At 40.4% G+C, this 24,360-nt stretch overlaps 1 protein-coding gene across 4 annotated transcripts in view; it reads left to right on the top strand.

Annotated features, from left to right (window-relative positions):
* Positions 1-22,775, top strand: part of ZBTB16 (zinc finger and BTB domain containing 16) — a 105,192-nt gene extending 82,417 nt beyond the window's left edge. For all 4 annotated transcript variants that reach the window (XM_069948745.1, XM_069948747.1, XM_069948748.1 and 1 more), the window contains exons 5-7: positions 13,107-13,277; positions 17,559-17,726; positions 18,402-22,775. In XM_069948745.1, the coding sequence (XP_069804846.1) occupies positions 13,107-13,277; positions 17,559-17,726; positions 18,402-18,631 (569 nt within the window). In that variant the 3' untranslated portion in view covers positions 18,632-22,775. The remainder of the gene's footprint in view (positions 1-13,106; positions 13,278-17,558; positions 17,727-18,401) is intronic.
* Positions 22,776-24,360: the final 1,585 nt, after the last annotated feature.

Below are 24,360 nucleotides of genomic sequence, written 5' to 3'. Positions count from 1 at the left end.
GCCGCCTCAGAATATGTGTTATTGCCTCATTTTAAGGTCTGAAGAGACTACTCATTTCCATCCTATCTTGTTATTATCATCATTGTATTCCTCATCGCAGTCTAGTATCTGGTTCTATAGCTGAAGCTTGGTGAGCAATTGATATTTTGTAATAATGCAGGGTTTTTCTTTTTTATGTATAGAATTAAGATGACAAAATCAATATGTGAATCAATAGTTACAGCCTGACATGTCTGTTTGGGAATTAGACATATTAAATATCATACAGATCATGGTACATCACACACTAATACACATCTGATACAAGCTGCGTATGAGTAGCAGTTTTGCTATGGACAGTATGCGTGGCTGTATTCAGGATGGATTCTTGGTTAGGACCAAAAAAGGTCTATAAAGCAGTGGTGGTTTGGTGCCAGGGCAGTGCCCAGACACCTTTTTGGCAGTCATGGTGCTCTGAAACTGCAACACCTCTGATTGTGGTTCCCCACATCTGAGGAGGTCTCTTTTAAGAGTGCGTGCACACCACAGAATTTGGGTGGAAATTTCAAGTGGAGTCCATGTGGTGGTCTTCGCTTAAAGTTCCACCTGTCCCATAGACTCAATAATATTCTAAAGCTTAATCCGCCGTCTGCCCAAAGAATTGACATAAGAATATCATTGTGGGACTGTGGGATAGGCGGAACTTCTAGCGGAGACCACTGTGCAGACTTTACTTTTCCGCCCAAATTGTGTCGTGTGCACATACCCCTACAGTGGAATGGCAGCACACTTTAAGCGGCAAGAGAAGTGGGTATAGGTGCACAAGCCTTGTAGTTCATCTCTTCATCCCCGGATAGGCCTGTAAACATAATGGACCTCCTTGACTAACAATGCATCAATTTCAAGCAGTTATGCTATTTTTGTTGGGGTTTTGTGTAAAAAAACTAAACAAAAAAACCTACAGTTTGCTTAACCCTTTCACGACCTGGGGTCATTGATGCATCAATGCCCAGGTCGTTTTAGGACATTAGCTTATGGGATCATAATGATTCCATAAGCTGATGTCCCTATGTCTGCCCCCTCTCCTCTGCCGCTGTTACAATCTTGTGACAGATGCAGGGGAGAGAGGCAAGGGGGCAAAGCTCATGGCCACGCACCCAGCCTTCCCTCCCTCCCCCCACGGCCTCCGTAGCCAGGAAACCGGAAGCCTCAGGCTTCAGGTTTCCATGGCTACCATCGTGGCTCTGCGATCACTTTGCAGAGCCACGATGGACAGCCAACAGAGAATTCTCTCTCTGTAGAGGGAGAATTCTCTGTCAGAAGCCCTATAGATGCTGCAGTCGTGCTGACCGTTGACTTATAGGGTTGAGACTCAGCACCGGAGAGCGGCTCTGCTGCTGAGAGTTGCGGCGGGTCTCTGACTATCACTGATAACCAGGACCCACCGTGGATGACACAAGCACAGCTCCTGCGCCTGTGTCATCCTGCGGCGTGAATTAACGTAGCTGCAGCTTCAGGCATAGGCTGCAGTGACGTTAATTTACTGCCCAGCGGCGGGAGGGGGTTAATATAATAAATCTGTCAGTTGTGGTGGTTTTTTTTGGAAAAATTGTGTCGCATGCCTTTATTAAACATGTTGGAGCGCCAAAACAGACAGGGAAGGTGGACTAAAGCTTGTCAATTTTCTGATGGGAACACATTAGAAATTCTGCCCCAATGGGAAGTGAGTTCTGGAACAAACAAGCAACTTTATAGAGACAAAAATAAATAGCCAAATGACATGTGAATCTTTAGCAAAATTTTGGGGACAACTGCCATTTCTCAGGCCTAAACATTTGAGGTTGGAAGGTGCTGGCCTAATGTCATTACCTACACAGACAGGCCATGGCAATCATCTGAATAATATGGCCAATTCTGGTGATCATTGGTGGTCACATGACCATACCACTGATCTCGAACATTGAGGTCACATGACTTGTATAAAGGAAGAGGAGGACTTAGTTATGATTATAGGATTTTATACACCGCTGCATGCCCCAGTACAACTTTCTTAAAACTAAATTTGCTTTTTGAAACATTTTGTGAAGAAAAAAGAGGATGGGACATAAGTAGTTTAGAGATGGTCTGGAGAGGAAGAAACACTGACTGGGCGGGGGAGAAACAGGAGTAAAGGAAAGTAAAAACATAGACTTGGCTGGAAGTTAAGCGTCTTGTAATTGCACATCAGTCATTTTTTTTCCTTACCGCAAATTGTGACCTTTTGAGCCCAGAATGGCCAACAATTTATATTGATTACACATCAGTAATTATTTTCTGTGAATTTTGCTGATGTGTGTGAATTTGCGCCCATCATATAATTGGAACAAGAAATTGAGTTTTGATTTAAGCAATTAAAATAAGCTAAAAACAATCATTGCTTCTTTAAAGGGGCAAATAAAAAAAATAGTATTTTAATCCACTGGTGTTATAACGTTATACATATTTGTAAATTACTTCCCTATAAGAATATTTAAGTTTTCCAGTACTTATTAGCTGCTATATGCCCTGCAGGAAGGGGTGTATGCTTTCTAGTCTGCTCCCTGTTGCCACCTCTGTGCAGAGCAGGAGAGGTTTTCTATGGGATTTGCTACTGCTCTGGACAGTTCCTGACATGGACAGAGGTGGCAGCAGAGAGCACTGTGTCAGACGTAAAAGAATACACCACTTCATGCAGGGCATACAGCAGCTGATATGTACTGGAAGACTTGAGATTCTTATATAGAAGTAATTTACAAATCTGTAAAGCTTTCTGACACCAGTTGACTAGAAAACATTTTTACAGTACCCCTGTAAGTGTTCAGTTAGTTGGCAGAACTGGTCTTATAGGGGTTATCTACTCCCTTGGAGTATATAAGTGAAAAATACAAGTACATAATTGCTTATCCCTTGCTGGCCCAAAATATGATGTTCATAGCTCGTTATCTTGTAGGCCGACGGTTACAGGCTGGGTTCACACACAGTATATTTCAGGCTGTATTTGGTCCTCATGTCAGGTCCTCATAGCAACCAAAACCAGGTGTGGATTAAAAACACAGAAAGGCTATGTTCACATAATGGTGAAATTGAGTGGATGGCCGCCATATAACGGTAAATAACTGCCATTATTTCAATACCACAGCCGTTGTTTTAAGATAGCAGCAAATATTTGCAGTAAAATGACGGCCATCCACTCAATTTCAACATTATGTGATCATAGCCTTTTTGTGTTTTCCATCAACTCCTGGTTTTGGTTGCTATGAGGACCTGACATGAGGACCAAATACTGCCTGAAATATACCGTGTGTGTACCCAGCCTAAGGCTATGTTCACACTACGTAAGAGACCGGCCGCTCCGTGACCCCGGCCGGGTCACGGAACGGCCAGTCTCTGACCGGATCATCTTTCTGGCCGCAGAGCTCTGATGTGGGCGCATCAGCGCACGCCCGCATCAGAGCTTCCCATAGCACACAGTGAAGCAAGCGGCCAGAGCCATTATTTCAATATAACAGCCGTTGTTCTAAAATAACAGCAAATATTTGCCATTAAATGGCGGCCATCCACTCAATTTCAACATTGTGTGAACAGATCCTTTCTGTGTTTTTAATCCACTCCTGGTTTTGGTTGCAATACTGACTGAAATTTACTGACTGAAATATACGTAGTGTGAACGCAGCCACAAACTGTAGATGAGCTTTCCCTTTTTTGGCTGATCGTGCTCAGGGTGAGGTGTTTGTCTATGAAACAGAAGGTGATAGGAATTAGGAATGAATGAGAGAGACTCAGCAGTAAGGGAACCCAATGTGAGCTGCCCAATAATGTCGACACACCGAGGCAGTCGAAGAAATACAGGTGGAAAGGAACGGTTTGAAGTAGAAGTCAGCAATGCATGATGGGAACTGTAGTCTTGTATCCACATGGGCTACTTATTTGCTTGTTTTTACTGTGCTGAGGGGCATATAAGGAGAAACTGCATCACAGCTGCCTAAAGTTTTTCATCCAAGCTGTGAAATACCCCTTTATGGTGCGTTCACACCTACAGGATCTGCAGCTGATTTTCTGCAGCAGATTTCATTTAAATAACTGAACACAGCATCAAATCTGCTGCAGATCCTGTAGGTGTGAACGCACCCTTAGGGTACAAACACACTGGGCATATCCGCAGTGGATTTCTCATTGAGAATTTGCTGCGAGACCCGCTGCGGATCCCTGCCCTGTTTACTTTATGGGCAGACAAACTCGCAGCAGGATCGACATCCTGCTGGGAGTATGTCAGCAGCCCGCCCTGTTAACTTCCCGCCGCCGGAACGTATACTTCACCTGCTCTCCACTCTGGCTTGCTTCGGGGCTCTCGGCGCCTTCACGTCCCGCTCAAGCAATCAGTGCGCTGTGGCGGGGCAGCGCACTGATTGGCCGAGCAGGACGTGCTGGGACCTCCGAAGCAAGCCGGAGCGTGGAGAAGGTGATGTATACGCTCCGGTGGTGGAAAGTTAACGGGGCGGGCTGTCCATTCCGCTGCGAATTTGTTTGCCCATAGATTGTACAGGGCAGGGATCGGCAGCGGGTTTTGCTGCGAATTTGCAACGAGAAATCCGCTGCAGATACGCCCATTGTGTTTGTACCCATAAGTACAGTATATGCACCTTTTGATACCACAATGGAATATATAGTAAATGCTATTGATGCCAGAAAACATGATACCATGTCAGGCTCATTTTTGGCTAAACAAATCTAAAGAAGATAGACAACCAATCTATGGTCAGACAGTTTTCAGGATAAACTCCAAAGAGTGTGGTGCTATCCTTCTTCTTTTTTTTTTTTTTTTTTTTTGGGGGGGGGGGGGGGGGGACAAACTTTTCCAGTCCTGGACAAGTCATCAAGTAAGTTTCAATAAGACTTTCACGCTGTTAAGGCTATGAAGTATACAATATCAGCCCTGTAGCCTCCTGTTTTTGTCTATACACCTGTGCATTCATCAAAGTCCACTTCATCCTCCTTTAAAGCATATATCATCATAGTTATCACTAACATGTCTAATCATCCGCAAGAACTATTGATTTTTTTTTTCTGCTGCCAAAATTGCGTGATGAGAATACTCCTAGTGGTAGAAGTGTTCGCAAAGAGCGTACCTATAAAAAGAGCAGGATCGAATGTACCAAACTGTAAATCACCACTACACTGAGCCCTCCCATCACTTTAATAAAAGCCCATGACGTGAATATAAATCTCGGATGAAATGTGATACAATGTTTTTATTTGTCCATTATTCATTCCGAGTATTGTACTTTTACTATAGGGATTCACAGACAACACAACAACTTCTCTCCTCCTCTTCTTGATGTAGAAGTATGTGTATTTTGGCTTCAGATGCAGAACATGATATATTCCAAGACCTGGTATCTGTGATCTCCATATTTTTCCTTATGAATCACAACAGCTGAGGTCTTGGTGCAAATCACATTTACATTAAACAACTGGCTATTGCCTATGGATTAGAGCCCTCTTCTCCATAGAATGGTGTGGACCTGAGGATTATGTAATTCTAATGCTATTCGGTGCACCTGTCCTCCATGATCATGAAGCCCTAACCTACTTGTCACTATTTAAATTGGTCCTGTCCAGGATCTTACGGCCTTAGCGCCTCACTGTTCATCCCTTACGTCACAACCTGACAACACGTCCAAAATCTGAGGGGCCATGAAATTTAGCAGTTCATTTAGATGGCGGCTACTGAGAGAAATCGCATTCTTTATGGAAGATCTACAGTTAAGGTTCTCTGTGTACACTGCGCTGGAGGGGCTTTGCTATAATTGCTCTTCAACAAATTGCTACACTATCTCTAGCACATCAGTTGCATATATATTTTTTCTTGCCCCGTAAACACAGCCAGAAAAGGGAGGGAGGATATGGAGTGAAAGGCTTGAAGAAGAAGAAGAAGAAAAAAAAAAGAAAAGGTACTCTGCAGAAGTCAGGCTGCCCCCCTTAACACTTCCACCCGTCCCCTCTCCCTTCCTCGGTATGAATCTGCTGTATCTCATTCCAAACACTAATTCCAGTTTAATTGCCACTGGCCCCGAAGCCTCTTCAATAGGAGCTAACAAATGGTTTGCAGCCCGCAAAGCTCCGTCAGGCTGCATTTTAAACGAGGCTCCCTCCGTCCGGCTCGCATGCCAATGAGCTAGCAGAGAAACGCCATGTTTACTAATTACCCACTCCGACTTCACGCCACAGACTGCTAGCTGGCTAGAACGTCTCAACTATATCGCTTTGGTGTGACAAAAGAAATTGTAGCCATGAATAAACTGAAGTACTTTTCTTCATAACCCTCGAGATGCCCAGTGAAGCTGAATAATGCCGCAAATTGTATAGTGTATGGATCCCAGAGTATGAAATATTCAGATCTCTCCTGTATGACTTCATACGTTCATCAGCCTTGCGTTTTTATTATGACTCGTATAGCAAAGATGAACTCATACATTGTTATCGGATTACGGCGCATCATTGCCGATTCGTAATTGTCACCCCCCCCCCCCCCCCCCCGAAATCCGTATACTTACGTTAATCTGCAATCTCTGTACACGTAAGTTGATAGGTGATGGCCCTCTCTTGAACAAAGGGCAGACCTTTTAGACTGCATAGAGGGGAACTGTTCCAGAAAAAGACAACTCTATAAACCCTGGCCATTTTTATTAGTTTAAGGGGAGATTGTTTCAACTTGGTTTGTATACTGGCTGCCACATGATGGCATTGGTTCAACTCGCCAAGCCAAAACTCGAGACAAAACTGGAAGCGAGCTGCCAGGGAAGATGTAAAGGGTCATACCTCTCCTGCTCCCTGAATAATCCCCTTTTTGAAGGGTTTATCCAGTTATGTTTTTATATACCCTATTCTGAGTTACCCGGAAGTAGAAAATCATAGCTGCTTTCTTCCAAAAATGGAGCCACACCCATTCTTCAGTGGTATTAAAGCTTGCCTCCATTAACTTCAATGGAACTAAGCTTTAATATCACACACAAACTGACAAGAAGAGTGCTAGTGTTTCTGGAAGAAGGCAGCGATAGTTTTCTAATCCCAAATAACGAACTTCTGTTCGGGATCTTCATCTTTGTCACGGTGGAGAGAGGTTATAGTTTTTCGTTCTGAAGGACCTGTCAGACAGCCCATTGGTGGCCATGGTGTAATGCATAGTTTCTCAAATGGTGATAGGTAAATGGAACTCTCTATCAGTTTACCCACCTTATGATTGTATCCATGGTAAGACATCCAACCTAGATGGTCCAGAATATAAGGTTCATTGTTATAAACAGTTATTTTTTTGTAGACCTATCTATAAACTGAAATCATTTTTAAGTTGACAATTGCCCTAAAAAAAATAGTTTTTTTTGTTTTTTTTTTTAAATAGTTGAGGGTCTTTAGACAGTAACCATGATAATATTTTGTAAGGCAATATATAAGGCTTTTTAATGCTCATCTTTCTTATGTCTTAAAGAGATACATGTAAGGAACAAAGAGGGACTTGGGTCCAAAGTATGGTAGTGGTGTATAGAAGGCATTTCCATTGTGATGGGAAGCTACCTCTAATCATTTTTGTTAAATTGCCCCTGAGCTGTATGTACCAGGAGGTCTGAATGTGGCCATATACCTTTAATAACTTATGGCCGAACGATCTTATGACCATCATGTTCGACATGGCCGAGTGTTCTTTTTTTCTCTATGGGCAGGGGAGGGGTAATCTGCAGCCAGAGAGCTCTGACTATAGCTCATCTCTCCCAGAATTAAAGAACCCTATCTCTGATATCACCTGTTAGTGGTTGGACAGGAGAACCCCATACACCTTATAACAACTTCCAAAACCACTGTGAGTGGGGGTTATGGTAATTGAAAATATAACATTTATCGGGACCTTAAAGGGCTTTAACAGGCTTAGAAAAATATGGCTGTTTTTCTTCCTGAAACAGCATGAAACGTCCAAACTCATTGAAGTGAATTGAGCTAAATTGTAATATCACACACAACCTGGGAACAGGAGTGGTGCTGCTTTTGCAAGAAAATAGTAGTTTTTTTTTTGTTTTTTTTCCTAATCCTGGATAACCCCTTTTAAGATCTAGTGATCACCCTTTAAAAACTCAGCAGCCAGATATACCTCTCGATCTTCTAGATATCTACCGTCCGCCCCAAAATTCTACATCTTGACTCATAACAAAGTAATAGACACACATACTGTAAATCTTCGAGGCACGGCCTTCGGCCATTTTTTTTGTTTTTAGCAGCTGCCATTTCTTTTTAACCAGAGATAAATGTGTATACTTTGGCAGATTTGCAGCGGAACCCCTAACAACAAGACGTCTTCATTTTGTCGTATTCTTCCTTGACTTTGTGTTCTGAGCTTTTTAGATTCTAATTAAAAAAGAAAAAACTTAATTTCCTGCTAAATGAATAGTATACATTACTCTCCCCTCGGTATTCCGTCCTTGTGGCCGTGTGGCCTATTGTTCCCTGTACAGTATAGGCCTCTTACACAGACACTTTTTTGGTTACCGTGGAAATGAATAGCGAGCCTATTCCAGGCCTCGCTCTGCATCCTGTATAAAATGTCTTTAAAAGCTGCTTAATTTGTAATCTTCTTCTAAAAGAGAGAAAAAGCCATTAAGACGTCAGTTCCCTGAATAAGCCTTGTGTCTGTGTGTGTTTATTTTAATTTATTGAATACAAATTTTCGTAGCTTTTTTCCCTGCTCTCCCTAAAAAGACCTAAGGGGTGGGGGGAAGATTTTAAAAAAAAAACACCCGCTGAATAGCTAATTCTACAAAACGGCAATTCTGGGTAATTTCAACATGAATAGTTCAGGACGAACATTAATTGTCAACATACACCCCCTTGTGATAATGCAATTTTTATCTCTTAAATCGTTTGTGAGCAGCAATTAATTGCATCAAATAATAGTATACATTTATACATTTAGCATAACGGGAACAATTACGGCTCTCCAGATAGTGAATAATGTAAGTACAAAAAGAGTGGTTTTCAGAGCTTGTAGTTTTTGTTTTAATGGATAGACTTCGGTAATTTTTTATTTTTTTCCAGCTTGTGTTTTTGTATTCTGTAAAACTAAAATTACTTCTTGAATTAATGGCAACATAAAACATTGGGGGTTTCTATTCAAGATTCAGTATACATTTCCTCGAACAATCATGTCCATTATGTCCTACCTAAAAAAAAAATAAATAAATAATATAATAATACAGAGCTCTACGGGGACATGGCCTGAAATGTACAGCAAAAAGAATAGAGGTGAAAGGGCACAAAAGTTACATAAAGAGCAGTAATAACTAGCAGAAGGAGAAAATCATTGGACCCCAGCTTATTATATCACTACTCCAATGTATTCAGGTATGAAATACAAAACCAGCAACATTTTGGATGACACCAAAGTCTTGCACTAGTTACATGTTAGATACTGACCTAGAATGGCCAAAATGCCAAGTGATATAAGCTCTGCGGTATACTGAACTGTGAATACTAAGTCAGTGAAACAACATGTATAACTAAACCTCTCCATAATGATATACCTTATTTCATATGCCCCAGCAGGCCTTTGGTGGTGGTTAGTGTTGAGAGGAGAGACTAAACTGTTCAGGTTCGTCAATGCTCTGACCCTGAACGCCCAAGCCATCCTATGACTGTAGTCATGTTTTCCAGGACTCCCTAGGGCTGCATCCAATCTTTGACTCCCTGCGGCTGCAATCGCCGAGCATTCTGGTTCAGAGAACTTTTGCTGGACCCAAACAGTTCAGCCTCTCCACTCAACACTAGTGATGTGGAATATACTCCATATGATCACCACATCCTTTATAAATTGTTTTCATATGTCTGGAGATCCAGAACACTGGGATGGAGACACTGGATGCATTGCACCTGGCATCCTTTAGTATGTTATAGCCTGAAATGGGGCACCAGACCTATGGGCACCTGCCAACTCACTGGTTCGAGAATGGCACATGGTGTTGTCCACAGGAACTAAAAGTAGCTTGCCTCTAGTGCAAGCCTCTTTTCACTGTACCAAACCTTACCCATGTACTGTACTTGGGTTACTGGGTCCATCTACCCAATGCTTTCCCACTATTCTATAGGAAAAATAGACCCCTAAAACTGAATGGTGTCTGCAGGGCTGTGGAATCGATAAGCTCTAACTCTAACCTGAATTTTATCAGTGACTGACTCCCGCTCCTTCATGAATGGCCAGTCAGACACCAGGGGAGTTATTTATCACACTGGCTCAGCAGCTTCTTCCCAATGTCCTACATGATCCCAGGGCGACTTCTGAGTGAATAAGGCAAAGAGAAAAAGCAGATTCTCCTGTGTGTGTGTGTGTGGTGGATGCAGCCAGTCTCCAGCCACCATGTCCTGAATAACTCAAAACTAGACTAGATGGACCAGGTGGTCTTTAACTGCTTACAATCTTCTATGTTTCTAACACACAAAGATACACAAAGAAACACTGCTAACAATGCCAGATACCTGTGATATATAGGTCAGACATAGACCCAGATGTATCATCTCTCTGTCAGCATCTGCTCTCCTGAATCATCACAGGCCCACAGGAACTACCCGCTCAGCCAGTCAGTGACTGCAGCTGTGTTCCGCCTCACTCACTCATGAGGCATTTTATTTTGTGGGGTTGTGACATCACAGTATTGGGAACTTGACAGAGGACCACGTGCCGTGACGCTGCACTGTGGGGACAGGGAAATAGGACCTCTTTATTATGATCCCAACACTCCCTGTGCCCCCTGGATTTTTCACTGTTGCCCAGAATACCCCTTTAATTTTTGCCTCTCTCTCTCTCTCTCTCTCTCTCTCTCTCTCTCTCTCTCTCTCTCTCTCTCTCTCTCTCTCTCTCTCTCTCTCTCTCTCTCTCTCTCTCTCTCTCTCTCTCTCTCTCTCGATTTGATAATTATTTCAACTTGGGTTAATATTGCTATTCAATCAACCAAGTGTTTTTTTGTTTTTTTTTTTGGTGGTCTATGGAGAAGGTTTATCAAAACTTCTGCTGTGGAGCAGATGCCAATAACCACAAATCAGATTCTAGATTCCATTTTTGGTCCTGCTGTAATGACAAAATACTTACATATAATATTTGATAGTCTTATTAACATATTTATCATCTTTTATTTCCTACCTAGCTTTGGGTAAATGACACACCTTGTTCCCTAGTAAACCATCTTAGGGTGCCTTCACACCTACCGACTCGCAGTGTTAATAACGCTGCGATTCGGCTAGGTCCTGGCAGATCACTGTCATTACATACACGCAGTGGTCTGAACGACCGCTACGTGCATGTAAATCTGCCGGCCGCTTAACCCCTTCTGATGCCGGCCGCCTCCCGCTCCGCTCTGTATACATACCTCCTCGCTCCACGCGATCCCGGCGTCCTGCTCTCGCGCCCGGCCAATCAGTGTGTTGCCCAGCCGCAGCCACTGATTGGCCAGGCGGGAGAGCAGTACGCCGGGACCCCGTGGAGCGAGGACAGGTAATGTATACAGAGCTGGAGCGGGAGGCGGCCGGCATCAGAAGGGGTTAAGCGGCCGGCAGATTTACATACACGCAGCTGCGTGTATGTAATGACAGTGATCTGCCAGGACCTAGCCGACTTACAGCGTTATTAACGCTGAAAGTCGGTAGGTGTGAAGGCACCCTTATCGTGATTCTAGCTGACTTTTCCATCAATTACGTGTATCTCATTTTGGATTGGAATGGAGTATGTACTGTATCCATTCTCGGAATGTTTTAGATTTTCTTTCTCCCTTTCATTTTGATTTAATGAGTTTCTTTTCATCTGAATTCCAGATAAATATGTAAATCAAAGTTTTTGTAATGTGATTGTGAATATAAAGAAATGTGAAATCTAAAATAAGGTAGAAGAAAGATTAGAGTTCTCTAATAACCTCAGTTGCTGCTTGGCCTTGGTATCTGAGAGGGCTCGGAGGACCCTTTTCAACTATTGGTTAACCCTATTTGTAGGTGGGGATTTAGACTTGGTTAGTTATGCCCTATTCACAGTATGCACAGAATAGCCCCTCACAATCTTCAGAATGGGGACATCAAAATTTCTACAACTCTATTCTTTTTCTATGGAGCCACCAAAAGCTGCATTTGACCTTGGCGGCTCCATAGACAGTTAATGGAAATATGCTGTGTGCTCCAAGCCTGCAGCTCTATTCAACAAGAATTTGGCGTTCCCGTTCTCAAGATCTTGGGGGTCCCCACTGGTCAGACCTCCAGCTATCTCAGTTATGCACTATCCTGTGCATACTGTGAATAGGGCATGACTACCAAAAATAGGAATACCTCTTTAAGGGCCTTTTACACAGGGTGATTATCTAGCCTACCAATGTAGAAACAATGAAAGCGGCACTCGCCACCGCTTTTATTTTTCATTGGTTGATATTCATACCTGCTTAGTTAAGTTAGCACAACTGCACCCGTGACAGAAGACTCCTGAAAGGCAGCTTGTGTATACCTATCCCTGCTGGGGGAGCACACGGTAGTGCCAGCTTTCTCCTATTTTTGTTGATTACCTAGCCTAGTAGACCGATTGTTGCTCTGTGTAATAGATACAGCAATAAGCTAGGCAACGACCAATTACTGGTTCGTCTGTTGATCACTAGGATTGTGCAACACCAAAAATCATTGTTGGTCAGCTTCACATCTCCCTATATAAACAAAGTGAATATTGGAGAGATCATTAATAAGGTCCTGGCCACACAATCCTAAAACCATGTAAGACCATAAGCCATCTTCTAGATCAGTGCTTATTTCAGGCATGCGTCTGCCTGTCCCAAAAGGAACCTTAAAAGCCTTACTTGAATGTGTGTCAAAATCTCAATCTACTAGTGCTGAAAGAACCACATTATTTTATATATTCCAGATGTCTACCACTATACTTAATGAACATGTCAATAGTCTCCTGCATAGGTTGGAGGCTAGGCTTCTATAGGTAGATACTAAGCTGGCTGCAGAATGCTCACAGCTCCTGCTGTGTCTTTTAGAATTGAACAATGTAAGTGGTGTAGAACCTGTAAGTGACATCTCCTCATCTGTATTTCTTTCAGGTTCAGATATGGCTGTGTTCTGTCTCCTCTGCGGGAAGCGGTTTCAGACTCAGACTGCTCTCCAACAGCACATGGAGGTCCACGCAGGAGTGCGAAGTTACATTTGCAGTGAGTGCAACAGGACTTTTCCAAGCCATACCGCACTAAAACGCCACCTTCGCTCTCACACGGGTAAGAAGACTTTTTACAGTACCATGGACAGCGCTGTTCAGCGTTTTATTTCTTTAGACTGTGTAATTTCACTGTATCCAGATGCCATTGAAAAGAGAGACTGCCTTTGCTCAAATAACAATTCCTTATTGAAATCTTATTTTCTGGCTTTCTTTTGTTTGCCATTCAAGCAATAAGCCATCACAACATCAGCAGATATCTGCCGATGTAAAAAAAAAATAATTAAATAAAATTCTTAGTTGTATCTTCGAGATGTCACATAATGAGTAGTGGATACCACACTTGCCATTTTGTGAATCAAAGCTATGGACCTATGAGTGACATGGTCCAAGATTTATCAACCTACACTGTCTGGCTTTTCCCGCAGCAACCAATCACAGCTCAGGTTTTATATCTTAATGAGCTTTGGCTTAGATTAATGGTGATCTATGATTGGTTGCTATGGGGAGAACCAAACCGTGTGAGTCTTGGGCAGCTTGATAGGTCTGGTTCATAGACTACATTATATAGAAGAAGCACTGGTTTCACCTCCTTTACCTTAGATAACTTTGCCACCAAAGAAATTTTTCTCCCAACCATTTGAATAGTTGCTCATTACAGAAAAATATTAATAAAATCCTCTACGTGAAGTCTGCATAATTCACGGCAGCTCTTTATTCTCCACCACTGACCAGCGCTCGACATTTTTCTCCGAGAAGGGTAGGAAGTGTAATAGGTAGACAATTGATCCCCCCTCCTTGTCTTGTGCTGCAGAGCGGCGCGTGCTTTCATTAATAATGCAAGAGGTGTCTTCAGCATGCGTGCCCAGTCTGTGTGCTTAACATCAGCAGCTGTGTTTGATAGCAAAGCCACTGTCAGCCTCCTGGCATTGATTTAGAGGGACTCTTGATGTACTATCATAATAGCTGTGCAATAGGGGTGAGAGGGAACTGTAGGATGCTGCCTTTCTTCTGGCCACAGGGGTAGTCCCATTTGTACAAAATAAATTAAAATGTAAATCTTTTGGCAGTGATAAAGTTGAACCAAATGGGCAACATTTTAATTATCTTGTCATTTTTCATAAAGTTTCTGACAAAGGCTTCCCTCTGCTCCTGGCTTTGTTATTTCAAGACTCTAGTGGGTTTTACAGTAGTATAAACTGAATTGCCCTCTCTATGGTGATACCAGGCTATACACGGACATTCACTCATATACCCATTGACCTTTTGGTCGCAGGATCTTTTTCAGCAGAACCAAGTATGTCAAGGGATATTCTTCAGAACTTCTTTCAAGGGGTTATCAAGCGCTACAAAAACATGGCCACTTTCTTTCAGAGACAGTACCATTCTTGTCTCCAGGTTGGGTGGGGTTTTGTAACTTGGTTCCATTATAGTGAATGGAGCTTCATTGCAAACCGCACCTGAACTAGAGATAAGAGTGGTGCTGCCTCTGGAAGAAATTGGCCATGTTTTTGTAGCGCTGAATAACCCCTTTAAAACTATGTTTTATATTATCCCATCATATAAAATGCTCTTGGTATTAAAGGGGCTATCCAGCCTAAGAAAAACATGGCCTCTTTCTTCCAGAGACAGCACGACTTGTCTCCAGTTGAGATGTCATTTGCAATTAAATGAAAACCTGAACCCAAACTGGAGACAAAAGTGGTGCTGTCTCTGGAAGAGAGTGGTCATGTTTTTCAAACCCCTTAATGGCTGGCAGAGAGGAGTCTCAAAGATAAATGGGGCCACTACACATCATTTCAAAGCATATGTTTTTGTTTCTTTTCTCTACTTGAACAACCTAACCTAGAATATGTCATGCATGATGTTATCAATAATGGGCTTTAAATACACTACCAGGAATAACCCAAGGACAGGTTGAAACAATTTCTAGAAAATAAAGCAACCCCTGTTGGAATTACAGAAAGTGGTTGCTTTTCTTGTATACCTTTTATGTAAATTGAAAAACTGTAGCGATAAGGTGGACAAACACCATCTTTCAGTCAATTTAGAACTTGCTATGTTCCTTTAAAGTCAATGCTAAACTAGCCTAAAGAAGTAGACTGCTATTCTTTAAGTAGGGTTTTCAGCTAAAAATATTAATTTACTGTATTAAGTCGGACATGGTGTAAAAGTTCAAACGCAAGTGTTGAGCATTTAGACGTCATAATTTGGAACCTTCTCTATGAACCAGAATAGGGAACTGCACTGGTAGACACTACCCTTCCATATGGTACTCAAACAGCCTTTTAGTTTCCTTTCCTTGTGATGGTGTGGCCATGTTGGTTGTCAACTTTGGTCACCTTTTGAATTGGCTTCACATACATTGTCACTTTTATATGGTTGAACATGGTGACAAAGAAGTGCATTGATGGCTTGTCATTGGCTTCCGAAAAGCTCTTTACCACCACACACTCTCTCCGCACATACTATAGAATACAAAATGACTTGGCCTCCTTCAGCCATTGGGCGAAGCTCTCTATGTGCATGGTATATGCATACGTAAAACAAATAGTTTGAGAATTGATAGATTTTCAAGGGGTTCTTTGTAAATGGTTCCATCATATTTATCCTCCCAGGTGCCTACGCACTTCAACTCTTCTCCTCTCTTCTCCAGTACAAACACTTGTTTAACACAGTCACAAGAGGCCGATTATGCATGACTTGATCTTAATTATGTATTGAAGTCTATTAAGAATTACACATATTAGATAGATTAGGGGCTGCCTTTAATTTTTGCAGCATTGTAACGCCTTCTGATCTACTCTCGGATACAGATGATTAGAAGTACCTGTAAAATTTTATTTGTATTTTTTTAATCAAATGTTTATAGTTTGGGAGCTGGAAATAAGGAGTGTAATAAAAGAATACAAGTAGATAGAGCACATGTAACCAGGAGGACAATTTATGCAGAGGCACAGCCGCGCTCTGACACCAGGATAATGAAAAAACGTAGGTCATTGCGGATGACTTAAAGTCTCCGGGAGTCGGAGAAAATGTATGAAGCAACGAGAACATTACACGCTTGGCAGGCCGGCCGAGGAAAAAATACAGGCGCCCTTGTTCCCCCGCCGTAAACGCAAGGGCCTCCGATCCGCAGCCCGCAGAAAATTGCAATTACAGTGACAAGTGGAATCAGTAATATTTTAAATATTCATGAGCTGGGGCTGCGGTGATCAATCTGGTTTTATTGTCCTTGCTCTGCCTTCTGACATAAATAAAGAGCCACGGGCCTGTCACCCTCTTTATTATATTTTCTGTCTCTAGTCTTGGCTGAATGCTGGAGAGGATGTGTACCACATAAACAGGGTGTGTTCATGTATCATTATGCTACGTCTGCACATGCACGCAGCCTATTATTGTTGTTATTGTTTATTATTATTATTATTATTATTATTACTAATGTGTTGAGCTTTGCACCAATAATAGTTATGCTATACATACATGCAACATATCCTATATGCTTTCTTAATTCCTTTCGACTGGAAAGACTAAACATATGCACACATAAATAATTCTGTGTCTGTTCAGACTGGCATCCTGGCATCTGTTTTTTACTGAGATGTTGGCAGATCCTCTATGAAACTCTTCGTAACCAGTCTTGTCTGACCCCATTGATACAGTGCGTTATGTCATGTTTTGTGAATGTATAAATTGGGTAGTGCAGTATGTTCTCTATGACAGCCCACAAATCTGGGGGGAAAAAACATCATGAATAGGTTATAAAAATAAATACCAAACCTGCCATATACCATGCCAATGCCCTGTGATGTTTCCTCTTTCCATAACCATATGATTAATAGGCGACCAAGCTGAATTGTGACTGAACCATGACTGACAGCTGAACTTGTGTAGTCTCTGATCCCAGCTGTTCAGCCCACCTTATATACAGTTTTGGTTATTTAAGAAGATGCCTGTGATGTGAAAATTCTAGTTATGATATACTTGGAGAACATGTTGTCATTTTCGTGCTGCCTTCATCATGGGTCATGTGGGTGGTCCTTAGTGACTTCTGCCTTTCTCACCAGTCTTGATTGAAAGATTTTTTTTTTTTTTCTTTTTTGTTATACCCAAACAGGAAGAGATTATCAGTCAAGGCCTGTGGGGTGAAGGGAAGAGGCTGGGGACCACCCCCAATGGCTTCAGTGGTGACAGATTGTTTTTTTTTTTTTTTAAGGTTGCTATGCATAAATCACTCATATATAAAGAAAAAATAATCAAGTTGTGTGAAAAATTACATTAATAGATTTACATATCCCTTCTAGTCTTTACTACGCATTTATGACACATCTTGTATTTTCAGGTGATCACCCGTATGAGTGTGAATTTTGCGGAAGTTGTTTCCGGGATGAAAGTACACTGAAGGGTCACAAGCGAATCCACACGGGAGAAAAACCTTACGAGTGTAATGGCTGCGGAAAGAAATTCAGTCTAAAGCACCAACTGGAAACACATTACAGAGTTCATACAGGTAAGTTTCAGAAGGTCATTGTCTGCAAATGTGTCCATTTGTAAGTAAGCCTTATGTTAAAAGCATAAGTTTCATAAAGCAGAGCTCCCATATGAATAGGTCAGATTAATTGCAGTAGGAACTTGCCTCTCCACGTGCCTACAGTGAGCGGCCGTGGACCCCCGCCGGAGGTTCTTTCCCCCCTGCGATGTGATGATGTCACAACTCGGAGGAAAATGCCTGTCCCGGCTGATGGACTGACCGCTCAGCCAATCAGTTACTGGAGTGGCGTTTCGCCCTAGTCAATGACTGGCTTAGCAGACAGTCCATCAGCTAGTACATGACGTGGACACCATGGAGATCCCAGAGCCTGACGCTCATCATTCCCCCCTTCCCCCAGGCTGCCGGCTTTTAGAATTGCCAGATTTCTCTTATAATGTGTAAGTGAACCTTAGAAAAAATACGACAATTGAAATGCTATGAAATAGTACCAAATAAATTTGGAAGAAAACCCATGTCTATACGGACATCATTGAGAGGTCAGGGTATCCACTAGAGCCAAAAAGGAAAGGGATTCTGGCAGCCCTAGTGCGTTGTATGGTAACTACTGTAATGAATGGTCATCCATGAGAGTGCTATATATGCTACTGTATGTTTTATTTTACTGTTTCCTTAATATCTCTTTCATTTTAATAGGTGAAAAACCATTTGAGTGCAAATTATGCCACCAGCGCTCGCGAGATTATTCTGCCATGATCAAACATCTCCGAACCCACAATGGAGCCTCTCCTTACCAGTGTACCATCTGCCTGGAATACTGTCCCAGCCTATCTGCCATGCAGAAGCACATGAAGAGCCACAAACCGGAGGACATCCCTGCCGACTGGAGAATCGAAAAGACCTACTTGTACTTGTGCTATGTTTAATAGGAAAAGTCAAAACATTTGTAAGGGAGGTGATTTGAACATGATATTGGGAAGGCCGAGCAATACAAACCTCTAAAAAAAAAAAAAAAAAAATCCACGTAAGAGCAAAAAAATCAAACACATCCATCCTTTTTGGCTTTTGATGTAGAAAGCTAAAAGTTTTTCTAAATGTTACAGATTTATTTTTTATTTTTTCCAAAATTTGGATAGAAGATTAAGAATGAGATGGTTTTCAGTAGCCAGAGCAGTTCTTAACACAGTATGGTTTCTGTACCGGCCGGACCATAGCAAATTTTTGGATTTCCAGAAATTTTCAATATTGAAATAATGTAATTTGCAATTATGAAAAATAAGTTATAAATTTATTTCACATAACATTTCATCATCTTGTTATAAGATTAGATTTGGCCGTATGATCTAGATTCTTTTCGGATGATTATAGTGATCAAACCAGATAAACTGGATTGTATAAAACTAATATTGTGCTCTAGTATGGAGCATAGACTGTAATACCACTTGGTATTCACCTGTTTTTCGTAGCACTGAAGGAGGTTAAAGCCTCATATTTAAGTTTGTCCTCAATCCACTTAGTTCAGTTTGGATGTCTAGTTTGTATGTTTCATTAGTTCCCAATCTTCCTCCAATCGATCCACCATTTATTTAGAGTGGTGGGAATTTGGTGACTTGCTGTAACGGCTAGGAAGATCTTTGAAGCTGAGCACTTTGGAAAGTACTTATTCTTCATAATTCAATGGGCAATCCCATTGCTTGGAGGCAAGTGATAATCCTGGCAACAAGGGTTAATGAAACACAAAAAAGAAAAAAAGTTGGGCGGCATTAAGATATTCATTTAAATGGCAATTGGCCTGAGAGATCTGTTGCTTTCAAATGGATACGAACCAGACCAAACCTTTCAACATTAGAGCCACTATTGTAAATGGATGTGTTTGGTTCATTTGTACCTTTCCCGTTTCTCCACAACAAAAGCAAACAAACTGAATTCTCAACATCCTCTTGTGACTTTGTCGTTATGTTTTCAGAGGCCAATTAAATAATAGGGGCTGCTTCTATGTATATAATTGTTTAATTTTGTTATGTTTAGCACATTGTACTTGAATTTTTTTTTATTTTTTTTTTGACGACCTCATGTTTAGTGATGCCTAATAGGCATATGTTTTTTTTTTTGTTTTTGTTTTTTTGACACATTGTAGGAGAAATGTGCCAAATTGAGAATGGGCAAGATGACAGTGTGTTATTTCTTTGATTTTTTTTTTTTTGTTTTGTTTTGTACCAAATATGGTATTAAATCTAGGGTTGACTTAGCCCTTTTGCATTGCGCTTGGGCTTTTTTTTTTTTTTTATTTTATTTCTTCATCAAAGCTACCTCTTAACCTGTTGCTGGAAGAGATACCTACAAAACATTTGAAAACAATGCTTCATAGGTCCCTCTGCCAGTGGGTTAATTATTTTATGTTCATTTTTTTTCCTATGCTGTTCCATGTTAATCTTATTTTACGCTTAATGAAATCGTTTTCATCTCACTTTTTTGTTTTTGTTTTTATTTTGGCTATTTTGATTTGTGATTTAAGCTGCATTTATATAAATATAAGAGGTATAGGGGATTATTTTGTAGGTAGCCTTACTTGGGAAAATGGGAAAAAACAGAGGAGAAATATTGACCTTTACTACAAAGGGGCCAAAATTTTTGACCTCCTTGATTGTATAAAGGGGTTAGGATACTGCTGTTGTCTTCTGCCATTTTATCTTAAAAGTTGCTTTGGATGGTTAAAATGGCTCCCCATGTTAGAGACTTTTTATAGTAGCTCTCGTAAATAGGGGGAGGGTGACTGAAGGATCTGTGGTTTAAACTTGAATTTGTGAATAGAAGTTTAGATGTTTTTTTGTTTGTTTTTTTTATAATCATAATGTGAAGGTGATGAAAGTATTAACTCTGTTGGCAGATATAAATATATATTTTTCACAGTATGTATCAATGCTGACTCGTGTTCAAAAGATGTTTAGCCGGCCAAAATATTCAAGGCAGAAATGTAAAGTGTTTTATGAATTTCCTCACCAGACACAGGAAAAGGGATTATAAAAAGTCGTTGTTCCACAAAAAACAAACAAACACAAACTTTTCCTCCCCACTATCCCCTCCCTAAGCGGTATGCTCTGAATTTTCTCCTCCTCAAACTTCACAAAAACATGGAATATTGTTAGGGGAAGGGCAAATATACACAGAGTTGTGATATTTTTGTAATATTTGTTAGTCTTTTTGTCAGTTTTGAGCCTACATATTCTGTATATCTATATATATATATTTTTTTTGTAATGTGAATCAGACTCTGTGTGTATGTATGTGTGCGTATGTATGTGTACACGCACGGTCCAAGCTGTAACCTGCGTGTTAAGTTGTATTGAAAGTCATACAGTATTGTGCTTATTCGGAAACTCTGCTTCTAGCTGGCATTGGAATGTAAGATACAGTTTTCCGTACAGGATCCTGACAAATACTTTTCATAGCTGACATTCATTTTTATTTTTTCTTTCCCTCCCTACCTATGGCCAGGTTGCAGACTGGTTTTGTCAGTCATGTTTCTGTCCCATTTCAGTATTTCATTCCCCAGATGACAATTTTTGAGGAAGACTAAAAACAAAAAAAATTACCGCTTTTCAATTTGTCAGCCCGCCCTTTACACGCTGTCATTTATTGGAGACTTTATAGAATTTAAACAATTGGCTTCTTTCAAAAACATTATCTTTTAAATGATATCTCTCATTTGAATCATGTGGCAAAATACCTGTTAAAACCCTGGCAGGTTCATAGTCAACTCCTAAAGCAAGCAGTCTACGAAGGGCGAAAGCACCATTAACTTACAAAGCAAGTCTATGGAGCTTTTGGCAGTTCTGTATATCGCATGCCTTAGAAGCCCACTATGGACTTGATGAAGGTTCAAAAGGGAATCCTGTCATATAATCCAAAAGAGAGGCACCCTTTAAAAAGATGCAATTTTTTCATGATAAAAAGTGAACAATAAAGAAAAGACGAGTATTAAAAAAACAGGTGAATTGAAATTACTACTGTTTTTTAATCTTCTAGATAATTTTTTCCCCAAAACTCTAAAAGTCCCTAAATAATTTCACATCGATAACGATTATTACAATACAATGCAGCAGCAGAGAAAAATGTAACCATTGTATAAGTTTCTCTGACTATTTAGTTTAAAATACATTATTACACAAAGTACTAAGATGCGTTTTAACACTGTACTGTGCAAAAATCCATGTTTGATCCCATAGCATTAACACGTCCATTTGGTTTTTCTCATCTCAGAACACCTCATCCCTTTTTGTGTGTTATATTTGATGAGTTTTTGGGTTTTAATATTGCCAGCTGTATTGTCAGAGAAGGCTTCTTTAATTCTTTGTGCCTAAACATTTTTTTTTTTAAAGAAAATGTGGGAAAAAATTGCAGGAAAACTGTGTCCAGCTACCAAACATATGTATTAATTAAAAAAAAAAAAAACTGCTGCAGTTTATCACAATTGTTCTGTAACGGAACAGCATGCTTTGGATGGGAGATTAGGAGTGGCCGTGCTACTATTACTGAAACATTGAAGTTTTGTGGATTCAAGTTTTTTTTTTTTTTTTTTTCTTTCTCTTAAATTTTTCCAAATTGGCTAAACCCAAGTTTTTGGAAACTTACAAATTACACTTTTCATCTGTTATTCAGTGACATGCCTTTTAATAAAGATTGCATTTCAATAGGCACAAAAGCAAAGTTACTTTTGCCCTCATTATTTTGTAATTTTTTACTCCCTTTTGGGAAGCTGGAGGCAAAAAGAAGAAAACCGCATTGTTAAAAATAAAAATTTAAACACGCACAAAATTTTGTAAAAAAAAATGTCCAATGCTGAAAGACAAATGGGTTATTTTAAAGACTTTATACACCCGTGTTGTAGACCTCTTACAATCTGAGGTTAGTGCAGTACACAGAAAGGAAATAAGTTTATATACAGGAAGTATATCAAAGAGTGCCTCCGACTCTCATGTAACCACAATGATTGCAAAAGTCATGCTTTTGTTATATTCTATCATCATCACTTGGTCGTGAACACAGCCCCTCATACCTGCAATATCTGGAACATCACTCGACCGGCGCTTTCATAGGCTCACGTCCTTCTCCATACAGTCACTCCTGAAGCAGATTCCAAAGCAGTCAGCCTGTTCCGTTGTTCTTGTTGTACCTCTCATGTTGTGTTTTGCATGTGCTTTTGTAAGAGGCCTGGATAAACAGCAAAACGATCTGTTCATATATATGTACAAATATTGTAGCATTACGGACCAACAGCCCTGAGGGGACCTAGAAAAGTGTGGCTTCCTTTACCTTCCCCAATTTTTGTAACATTTTATTCTGTTGTTTTTGTTAAGTTTTTCTGTATTTTCTTTTTGTTTTTGTTTTTTGTTTTGTTTTTCCTTCTGCTAGCCTCCATATTGTAACAGCACAAGTGCCAGTCGCAAAAGCTGTCAAAAAATTAATAGAAAGAATCAAGAAAATTATAAATAATAATGCTAATAATATTAAATAAAATGGAATATAGTGTTTATGAATGGATATTAACCATTTTTTTGCTGGTGGGTTTGACAGTTTTTTGGCAGACCCTCAAGCATTAAAGTGATTAAACATTAAGTCTACCTCAGCACCCTTTGCCTAAGTTTATTGGGTGCCCACTGGTTACGTTGCCTAAAATACTTTCTTTGTTTTGTTTTTTTTGTTTTGTTTTTGTCTCGCTCCCTTTTTTTATGTTTAGTTTTTTATGTATTTTTGTTTTACCAAAACAGAGGCTCATATAAGGTGATGAATAAACATAAGTTAAAGCCTGATAGTTGCTGTGTAGTAACCTCACATACGGCTTAGCTAGTGGTGTAGCGTAAATGGGGTGTGGCAAATGTTTGCTTTCATTAGACCTATTACCGCCAGTATGTTAGTTGCTGTTATTGCAATATTGCTATACCTGCATCATATTATTATTAGAATATGTATATTTATTAAGGTCCTACCCATCTGGTCTTAAGTGGTATAACACTTTTGCTTTCCTGTTTTAACCATTAACTCATGCTTAGTTGTTTTGACTGTGTTAGCTGAAGATTGTAGCGATGACCTTTACAAAATATGATGGATGGGTTACGACACTGGAGAGTAGAACTACAACTGTGTCCAGTATGTCTGAATGATCTTAGTAGTATAGGAACCACTATATGCTGACACCTGTATACTGCCTTGACACCGACACAGGACTTTCTTAAAAGACCTATAGCACTGTGGATTCACCATCTACTCTAACCAGTGGGGATTCTATACATTTCACTATATAGCAACTATGCACGTGTATTAGTATTCTATTTTTCTTCCCTCCATTTCTGCAAAGATTGTTTAGAAAAAATAACTTTTTATTTAGTTCCTCCTCTTCTAAATTAATATGGCCTCCCTTACTCCAGTTGATAAGTATTTTCTGTTTCCATCCAGGCAGCATTGACCTGCACCAATCCAGATCCAACATTCATACATATTGATTGGGTCTGATTATTTGACAAAATATTTTTGCCATATCCAGTTCTTTTGAGGTTTGGAAAGACAGGGCTAATATGTGTGAGTTTGAAGGAGGAAGATGCTAAAGAGGGAGAAATAATGAAGAAACAAAAATGGTCCCTGTGGCATCTCTAAGGTC

This window comes from Dendropsophus ebraccatus, chromosome 12, assembly GCF_027789765.1.
Source record: "Dendropsophus ebraccatus isolate aDenEbr1 chromosome 12, aDenEbr1.pat, whole genome shotgun sequence".
NCBI classification, from domain to species: domain Eukaryota; kingdom Metazoa; phylum Chordata; class Amphibia; order Anura; family Hylidae; genus Dendropsophus; species Dendropsophus ebraccatus.
This window is presented reverse-complemented; position numbering and strand designations above follow the sequence as displayed.